Source organism: Ranitomeya imitator, chromosome 5 (genome assembly GCF_032444005.1).
Source record: "Ranitomeya imitator isolate aRanImi1 chromosome 5, aRanImi1.pri, whole genome shotgun sequence".
Classification (NCBI taxonomy): Eukaryota; Metazoa; Chordata; class Amphibia; order Anura; family Dendrobatidae; genus Ranitomeya; species Ranitomeya imitator.
The window spans coordinates 315,131,771-315,142,399 of NC_091286.1; the positions used below are offsets into that span (position 1 = coordinate 315,131,771).

The following is a 10,629-nucleotide window of genomic DNA, read 5'->3' on the forward strand; positions in this document are numbered from 1 at the left end:
CTCATGTCCAGGGCTCGGTCCTGCTCCTCCTTGCCAAGAGCCTTTTTGATCACTCCCAGTTTGTTCAAAGCTGGTGATAAGGGGGACTCCCTCTTTATTGGGTCCCTGGTTGCACCGTTGGCCTGCTGATGGCTTCCTCTTAGGGGTGGGGTGGGATTAGCCACCCCATCCACGGCTTTGGGGGAAAGGTTGAAAATGTCCGCGCTCCTGATGTGCTCATTATTGAGAAAGCCTCTGCCGTTACTGAGAGCACAGTGGAAATGAATATGAGCTTTTAGGGTGTTGGGAAACTTGAAGGTTCTCCAGCAATACCAGCAGATGTAGCGTTCTTCACCTGGAGGATGAAACAACAGCACTTAATGACCAGCTCTACAGGACTGTGTATCCTACCCATCAAAGCCTGCCCTAGTGGAGGAGCCAGAGACTGCGCAGAGTGAGGAGGCTCCTGCCCTAATCCTGCTGAACTCTGCGGTCCTGTCCCTATTAACCCCCTGTTCCCAGCACACAGCTGTTGTCATAGGATCTGGCCCATCTGTTGACATTGGAAGAATAGGTAGCGTATGTTGGCTACTTGTGCGCTCATCCCAATAACAATGGCTGCATGGAATGATGATGATCTCCCGCTAACACAGCGCTGCGCAATCATTGCTGTCACCCCTGCGACCGGCGGCAACACGGCCTCATCTGTCTGCGACCTGACGCGTCTGTGGCAGTAGGAGTCTCGTGTGTGTGTGTGGTGTGTATATGTATGTGTGTGTAGTGTGTGTGTGTATATGTATATGTGTGTGGTGTGTGTGTGTATATTTATATATATATGTGTGTAATGTGTATATATTTGTGTGTGTCTGTGTGTGTGTGTGTGTGTGTATGTGTGTGTGGTGTGTGTGTCTGTATGTGTGTGTATATATATTTGTGTGTATATATTTATATGTGTGTGTGTGGTGTGTATATTTGTGTGTGTTTGTGTGTATATATGTGTGTGGTGTGTATATATTTGTGTGTCTGTATGTGTGTGTATATGTGTGTGTATATATATATATATATGTATGTGTGTGTGTGTGTGTCTGTATGTGTGTGTAGTATGTATATTTGTGTATGTATGTGTGTGCCTGCGTAGTGTGTATATTTGTGTGCGTATGTGTGCATGTGTGTGTCTATGCGTGCGTAGTATGTGTATGTGCCTAGTGTGTATATTTGTGTGTGCATGCATGTGTCTGTAGTGTGTATATATGTGTGCATGTGTGTGTATGTGTGTCTGTGTGTTTATATGGGTACGAAGTATGTGTATGTTTGTGTGCAGTGTGTATAACGGCATGTGTGTATATATGTCTGTATGTGTATGTATGTTTATATGTGTCTGTGTGTGTATGTGTGTGTTACCCTTTAACTGTTTATGTCTTTATTTATTTAATGTAATTATTTAACTACTTTTAACTACCACTAATTAATATGTGTTAAAGTGGATATGTATACATATACTTTACTCTATTTTATCTGTGCAGTTTTTTTTATTAATATGTGCATCTATCTATGTCTTTATTTATTTTAATTAATGGCTGTATGCATCCTCTCGTCACTTATTTACTTGTTTTCAGTTTATTTATTTTACTAATTAAAAAAAATATTAGAGTGTGTGTGTGTGTGTGTGTGTGTGTGTGTGTGTGTGTGTGTGTGTGTGTGTGTGTGTGTGTGTGTGTGTGTGTGTGTGTGTGTGTCCGTCCGTCCGTCCGTCCGTCCCAGGGTGGTGGATGTAATCCTGTCATTGGTGTGGCCGGATAATAGGGGCTCTTCCGTGTAAAGTACTTGTTCTGTTCTCAGCTGGGCTCTTTTTGGCTGATATTGTCAGACCCATCCTCATCCCCATTGGTGATTATTATATTGATGATAATAAAATAAAAGCGTAGTGCTTATAATATGAAGCCGCTAGAACGCAGCAGCCCATCTCCTTTACGGAATCCGTAGCAAAACTGCGAAAGTCGCAATCATTTCATAGCAAGGATTTTTTGGGCGGAGTTATAAAGAGGCAATAAACTAATAAATTATTCACAATTCAGGTTTTCCGCCACATGTCGGGAGATCCCAGTGTGCGGCTCACGGTCGCGTCCTCAGGTCGCCGCGTATTGTGTCCGCAAAGCCAGACGCAGAGTTTACCGCATTAGCTTTCAATGCGATATTTTTCTAATGCAATATTGTCTATTGTCACTGATTGTATAAAATGTGAAGGAATAAACCTGTATATTACACGCCAGCAGGGAATGGGTGCACAGAACAATGCATGAAGGACACGAGGGATCCGCAAACAGCAGTAATAACGAAATAATAACAACAATAATAATAATAACAATAATAATAATAACTACCATTACTGACAATTGTTACCTTTCTCATCGTGTGTTGGGGTAGCTGTGGTGGATATATCGAAGCACTGGGCGAGCGAGTTAGAGTACCAGGCGGTGAGCTCCTCTCCAGCCCGCACCTCCCGCACAGTCCGGTAATAAATCTGTGGAGGGAGAAGGACCGGTGCCGGGATCAGAAGGGAGAAGGACCGGTGCCGAGATCAGAAGGAAGAAGGACCGGTGCCGGGATCACAAGGGAGAAGGACCGGTGCGGGGATCAGAAGGGAGAAGGACCGGTGCCGGGATCAGAAGGGAGAAGGACCGGTGCAGGGATCAGAAGGGAGAAGGACCGGTGCCGAGATCAGAAGGGAGAAGGACCGGTGCCGGGATCAGAAGGGAGAAGGACCGGTGCCGAGATCACAAGGGAGAAGGACCGGTGCCGGGATCACAAGGGAGAAGGACCGGTGCCGGGATCAGAAGTGAGAAGGGGAGGACGCAGCAAAGGCGTCTCTGGGAGCACTGCATGTATACCACCATCATCATCATCACCATCATCACCCGAATCATCATTGTACCCCACAACCAACAAGCATCCTCTGCAGTGTGCACCTACCTGTCCTCCTGGTAAGTCAGAGAATGCTTCCAAGTTTTGTTCTTGATTGTTTCTGGCTGCTCGGATTAACCCTATCCATTCCGAGGCCGGACCCCCTGATTCATCCACAAGTTCCCCTCTCACAAATCGGACCTGAAATAGAAAGGCGTCTCGTCATCTGGCTGTTCACATCCTACAATGTGTTCCCATTAGTGACAATGGGACAATATGCTGAACATTCATAGATTGAGGCACCCGCAATTATTTGGATCCATAGATAGATAAATAGATAGATATAGAAAAATAGATAGATAAATAGGTAGATATAGAAAGATAGATAAATAGATATAGAAAGATAGATAGATAGATAGATAGATAGATAGATAGATAGATATATATGAAATAGATAGATACGTAGATACGTAGATACATACATAGATAAATAGATAGATGATAGATAGATATTTGTAGACAGATGAGACATATACACTCAGAATCATTGAGCCTCAGATTAAATGTAAACATATATTTATTGTGTGTCTACACATAGATACTTTATATATATATATATATATATATATATATTTACATGTACATACAGATAGAAAAATAGAGACAAGCAGAGGTAGAAGTGAGATGTATAGCCATATATAGATTGACAGATCTTTCTAACTATACATAAATATATATAACTATATATATAAATATATATAACTATATATATGGTTAGAAAGATCTGTCGATCTATATATGGCTATACATCTCACTTCTACCTCTGCTTGTCTCTATTTTTCTATCTATTTTTTGCGTTAGATAAATTGTGAATACCCCATCTCTATTCCCCATAGGGACCAATATAGTAATACACCATATCACTGTGTCTGAATGGCCATGCAATAAAAGTCACTAGGACAATACAAACTAATGTGAGAACCCAATGGAGGCAGATGATGAGGAATAAATTTGGAGAGTCTGGCAGGGCGTTTAAATACAATTAAAAGACATTAAAAATCAAAGCGGAACGTGTGACAAAAGCTATTGATCTGCGACCATTGTACATCGTGGCAATTATTTACCAGTAACTGTTTTATGCTCCCGTATGTATTTTTAAGGTAATGTATTAATTGTAAACTATGCATCTCTCCCTAATTTGCATGTTTGTTTTTTAATGCTACAATCTCTTCTTTTTTTAATGAATCTCAATTAGTGAATGCATTTAATTTTTTTCTGTAATATAAGTATTACGGGTAATAAAAGTAGTTTAGAAATGCACCTACATTTCAGCATAAATGTGTGTATGTCTATATGTGTCTATATATTATATCGATAAATTAAAAAAAGGGTCTATACATATTTATGTATATATATATATATATATATATATATATATATATGTCTGTGCGTGTATATATATGTGTATATATAGCTTTTTGTGTATAAGTATATAGATATATGGTCTATATAATAATATAGCATTCTGATAATTTTAATTATTTGGTTAAATCAAAATGAATGAAAATGCATGTCCAGTAGTAAGTGCCATAAAGATGAAAGGTATCAACCACTGAGGACTCTCAATTCTAAATATTTTTCAGTAGTAAGTGCGTGAGATAGTCCCCAGCCCCTTGCAAGTTTCTAGCATAAGTGAATAGTTTTGGGGTAAATCTGTGCATGTGGTGAGGGGATGCTGGCACCGGTGGGATTACCTTCTTCTTGGGGCCAGGCTCCCTGCGGTCGGACAGGTACTTGCCCAGCTTGAAGCTGCCCAGCAGCGGTCCCAGGCGCAGGTTGTGCGGGATGCTGCTGTCTGCGCTGACGCTGATGGCCGGGGCTCGGCTCGGCTGCATGGCTAGCACTGGCGGCGCAGGCTGGGGACTGGCAGCTCACCCTGGCTATCTCCGCCCGCACAGTGACGCGCAGCTCAATGCACGCCGGCTTTTCTATGGCTCGGGAGGGCTCCCCCTTGGCACGATGATGCTCTGGGGCGCAGAGTTTGGTGAGAAAGTTGAGCAGCCCTAGCAGCTGCACAGTTCCATCCAAGAGGGTCACATGGATACTTTCCCTAACCCTCCTGCATAATCAGCCCCCATGAATGAGGGGGAGACAATGGTCCAGGCGACCTTCCCATTCCTAAAAACCCAATTTGTCAAGGGCAGAGAAAAGCCCCTGGTGAATGAGAGGTCTGGAGGGACCATTAATCCTCAGCATGGGGCTTTGTGCCCTGGACACTTACGATATTTTAAGTGACAAATCCACTGTATAATTTCTCCATAAATTCTACCTCCCTGTATTGTCCAGCGACAAACCAGCTCTGCAGAAGAGCCCACTGTTTCAAGTCTACTTGGCTGACTCCTTTCAGCTTTAATAGACTTCAAAGATCTTTAATTCTCTCCCCTTGGCTTTATAGCAAAGGACTGATTAACAAAGGGACCAGGAATGTTTAAGGACTTGTTAACTCCTATTGATTCCTGGCGTGTGCCAGACAAAACTTGGACAGGTACTTGATGGGGAAACACCAGAAATACCTACAAGTTTTTCCTAAATAACCATCATTTCATATGCTTCACTGACTGACTACTAAGCAAAGTTTATCTATTAACATTGCTTCTCCCAAACACTTGGAAGAAGAACCTTATGATGCAGAAAAGTCAATAAGGACAGACAGTAGGGGCTGATATCATTGTATGGTCTCCATCATCAAATAAACTCTGGACAACATCCCTTATAAAGAAACCGGATTCTAAATATCTTTCTATGTTTTGGTTGTATTTGACATTAGAGAACAAAAGAAGAATTCCAGCTCGACGAGGTAGTGAAAAGTAAAAACTTGGTACTTTATTCACTTCATGTTAGAAGCAGAGGATAAAACATCAGCACAATATAGATAAAAGCACTATCTACGCGTTTCAGGTGGCACAGCACCCTTAGTCATGATATAGTAATATCATATCATGACTAAGGGTGCTGTGCCACCTGAAACGCGTAGATAGTGCTTTTATCTATATTGTGCTGATGTTTTATCCTCTGCTTCTAACATGAAGTGAATAAAGTACCAAGTTTTTACTTTTCACTACCTCGTCCAGCTGGAATTCTTCTTTTGTTCTCTGGTTTCTTCACACCTTGACACAGCGTTTCCGTGCTCCGAGTTCTTTTTGGGATCGTCACTATGGTGAGCTGGATTTCTTTTTTCGTTACTATGTATTTGACATTGCCTGAATTGTAAGGGGGTGATACACTACAGCTGATGAAGTATAGAGATAAAGAGGTAGATAAATAGATAAGATATAGATAGATAAGAGATAGATAGATAGATATGGGAGGGATAGATAGATAGATAGATAGATAGATAGATAGATAGATAGATAGATAGACAAATGAAAGATAAACAGATAGATAAGAGATAGATAGATAAGAGATAATTAGATAGATAGATATAGAAAGATAGATAAAAGAAAGATAGATAGATAGATAGATAGATAGATAGATAGATAGATAGTTAGATAGATAGATAGATATGAGATAGATGTTAGATAGGTAGATAGATAGATAATAGATAGATAGATAGATAGATATGGAAATAGATACATAGGTAGATAAATAGATAGATAGATATTGGGTAGATAGATAAATAGATAGATAGATAAATAGGTAGGTAGATAGATAGATACATGATAGATAGATAGATAGATAGATAGATAGATAGATGATTGACATTGAGATAGAAGCTTGTGGAGCAGCATCATTTAATAAGAACTTACAGTGGGTGCAAGTTCTCCAACAAATATCCTATTTGTTCCATAATATAAATAATTCAAAAGGCAGGACTTAAAAAAAAAGATTACATAGAAAACATAGACTTTATTGAGCCCATTTGGACTCATTAAACTTCCATTAGATAGATAGATAGATAGATAGATAGATAGATGACAGATATTAGATAGATAGATATGAGATAGATAGATATGAGATAGATAGATAATTAGATAGATAGATAGATAGATGATAGTTAGATAGATATGAGATAGATAATAGATAGATAGATAGATAGATAGATAGATAGATAGATATGAGATAGATAGATAGATAGATAGATAGATAGATAGATAGATAGATAGATAGATAGATAGATAGATAGTATTTTTCTGTATTATCTACTGGTCCAAAGTAGACATATATTTATAGATTTTTTTATTATACAGAAAGTGCCCACTGCCCATCTCAAGGCTCCCAGCCCTATTATCCTCTGCCAAAGGTTGGCTATAAGATGATTGACATAAAACCATCATTGATCTTTAATCTGTATTTCATGACCAGTTCAACAGTTATGTCATGAACCTAATAATGCAGATGACGGGTCATCAATATCTGTAATATGGTTATTTTTTATGTTTTGCCCTGATTATATGGAAGCTTGAAAAGTAAATAAGAACATAGTGGACACACTAAGGCTTCCCTATGTCTTCTCCTGGTATAACACACCATACAAGCTGCTATAGTGACATTGGTGTCACCTTATGTATATTTTAGGTTATCTGATTCTTGATTGGTATCTTAGCTGGATGCCAATGGAGTGGACTTCTGCAGGAGCTTCATTGACACTGCCGGCTCCACCATGAGGACAAGTAAACTCTGATGACCTCTTTGATCCTCCCCATGAATGGTTCCTGGATAGTTTGGAGGGCAGTGACAATGTGCTGGTAACCTCTGGCCATTCTGAGATGACACTGGTTCATTTCCAGGAGTGGAGGTAAAGGTGGCCTCCTGCCTCACTCAGGGACAGTCTCCATCCAGGACTTCATGAGTCAAAGGGCGTGAAGGACACGAGGCTCTATATCAGTGGCCTCATGTAGAGGCCGGCTGTGAGGCCAGTTATTTATTAATATGGCCAATTGTGGCTGGTTCCCATCCAGGGAGAATAGAGGAGGCTGCTCGGGAAGCTTTCACACCAGCTAGTCCATTTTTATTCTGTCCTGTGGCTCAAAGTCGAAGTTCCCCAAGTGAAATGACAAAAGGCAATAGGAACACATTTTCTTTGCCTTAAAAAGCAAGGGTGAAAGCAATGTAATGTGCCCAGTGGAGCACAATGCAGCCTGAAAGGCTGGGTGTAAAAGTGAGGGCAGTGTTTGCAGCAAATGGGATGGAAAATGAAATGAAATTAAAGAGCTTGAACGGCCGTATTGTTCCTTATTAAAAAGACACATTAATTACATGGTTTCAGCTTTATTCCAGGACAATGTTTGGACTCAATCAAAACATTCCACCATGGCTTTTATAGACTCCAGCTAAGAATCTGGAAGTCTCGTTAACGCAGATAAAGCTGGGCACAAAGATATTTTATTGGGGGAGCCCTGTTTATGCCAAGCACTGAACTGTCTGTGCCCCTTGGTAGCAGACTGGCACTGGGAGCTTTGCAGTTAACAGGTTGCCCCATAATGAGGCATGAATGTTAAGAAACAGCAGTCATCTACAGAAGAACAGGGGCTGAGAGCAAAGTCCCACCAGGGAGCTCCATTCAGAGCAGCAAAGGGCTGCAGACCAGAGGATGGCAAGGTCTGAGGGATGGGCAGCCACTGCCAGTCTGAACAGGACCATCAGCTCAAGGGTTTTTATTTTTTTCTCTCGAAATTAATAGTAGTATTATCAAGCATTATACTGGTGCAAACATATCGGACTCGCGTTAGTGATCTGGATGAATAAAGCTACTTATTTCTTTCTATTTATTAATTAACAATGCTCTATATACAGATATGTTTTATATTTCACGGTATATCTATATACATATGTGTGTAAATATGTATTTGTTCCATGTATGTTTATTCCATATATCCTAGTGCAAGCGTGTCTATCAGTCATGACACTATTCAATCAGTATGTATATGATATATATGTGTATACATACATTCATAGACGGACTTATATATCTAATATTTTATATATAAGTCAATTGTATTGGTCCTTTAATCCATCATCTAGACATATACGGGTATCCTGTAGAATGTAAGCCCGCAAGGGCAGGGTCCTCGCCCCTCTGTATCAGTCCGTCATTGTTAGTTTGTTTACTGTATGTGATATTTGTAACTTGTATGTAACCCCTTCTCATGTACAGCACCATGGAATCAATGGTGCTATATAAATAAATAATAATAATAATTATATATATATATATATATTTATATATATATATATAATACAAAGCGCAAAGTGAAAAAAAAATATATAATATATATATATAAATATATTATATACATATATATATATATATATATATATATATATATATATATATCCCCCATAACGTTTCTGCAATGTTACGTTTTGGATGAGATCTAGTCAGTCTGATTGTTCCTTCCAATCTCCGATCGACCACCAGCTACCCCCCTTTCTATGGTGTGAATTGAGAACCTGCTAGCCATCCTGTGTTCCCGCTAGGGGACGAGGGGACACAAGGGGCTGCGGTCTGTGAATAGGATATGAATAGTGATTCCGTTTCTATGGGAGTCCTAGCAGATGACTCGTTAGGGCCAGTGTGGCCATGTGTATCAGTAATTAGTGCCATGGTCACCCAGCGCTGACACGGGCAGGACTAGCAGGGCACTGGCATTGTGCTCGGCTCTCTCGCTTCACATGCTGCGGATAAAGGTCCCATAAATGGCCGTGTCTCGCTGCACCTTACACATTCCTACCTCTTCTTCCCGCATCCCCAGAGAAGGAGCCATTGACTCAATTCGATTTTCCTTGCTGCTGGGCACATTTAAGGGAGTCTCTATTGGTGAAGTTCATTTCTAGGCAAATGTATTCAGGGCCTGATTGGGATGAATAGGACCGTGTGTCAGCCGCCCCTAATTGGGATTAAAGCACTTGGAAGCATATGCAGAGAGTGACAGAAATTCTCAGGTCGCTTTGTGCCCAGACATCTCCACACTGGAGGGGACCTGAGCAATGGCCCTCTGTGGGGCAACCAGTGGGCCCCATGGGCTCCTAGGGTGCAAGGAAGGGCACTCCTGCCAATAGGTGGAAAACGCTCTACAAAGCTGAATAGGATTTGTAGAAATCACACAAATGGGGCAAAAAAACATTATTCACATGTATGGAACAGATTTTTTTTTTCTGCAAACTAGGCTCTATAAAAATCACCCACAAAAACACACTCTGCAAATCACCAGCATTTATATGTATGGAGCTGTATGGAGCTGCATACATTTATATGTATGTCCTGCTGCTGAGATTTCTGTAACTAATGTATCTTGCCCCTCAATAAAGCTCCCAAATTACAGCCCCAGTAACAGAGCCCCAGAAATAATTGCCTAGAAGAGTGTAGAAGCACTACATAGGGTGCTGCCTGGCATCACAACCGGGTGACTCCAGCTCAGACAGGACCAAGCGGGAGACTCCTTAGCTGCACCTGATAAAGACCCTAATTTGGCAGAGGAAGAGTCCTGAGCTGAGGAAACATCTCCAGGCAAAACTGCTCAAAAAGATCTCTTGGCTTCTTCTTTATTTGCCAATGACAGGAACATGTGCAACCTAGGGTAACTGGAGGTCCCAGCATAGGAACCCACCACCCTACATTTATTGCACATTCTATCGATATTCTATATATGACCATGGTGGAAAAAATGCAGATAAATTCACATATAATATGGATTATTTAAATGTTGCAATTATATTAATAATCATATTTTTAAGATTATTAGATACAAA

The 10,629-nt window shown here is 40.5% G+C and overlaps 1 protein-coding gene across 1 annotated transcript in view; it reads right to left on the minus strand.

The window, feature by feature from the left end:
• PRDM13 (PR/SET domain 13) overlaps positions 1 to 4,842 on the minus strand; it is a 6,708-nt gene extending 1,866 nt beyond the window's left edge. Inside the window, exons 1-4 of the mRNA XM_069767993.1 lie at positions 4,635 to 4,842; positions 2,950 to 3,081; positions 2,380 to 2,500; positions 1 to 334 (exon numbers count right to left, since the gene is read on the minus strand). The exon at positions 1 to 334 is cut by the window's left edge and continues 1,866 nt beyond it. Coding sequence (XP_069624094.1) covers positions 1 to 334; positions 2,380 to 2,500; positions 2,950 to 3,081; positions 4,635 to 4,775 — 728 coding nt within the window. The 5' untranslated portion in view covers positions 4,776 to 4,842. The remainder of the gene's footprint in view (positions 335 to 2,379; positions 2,501 to 2,949; positions 3,082 to 4,634) is intronic.
• Positions 4,843 to 10,629: the final 5,787 nt, after the last annotated feature.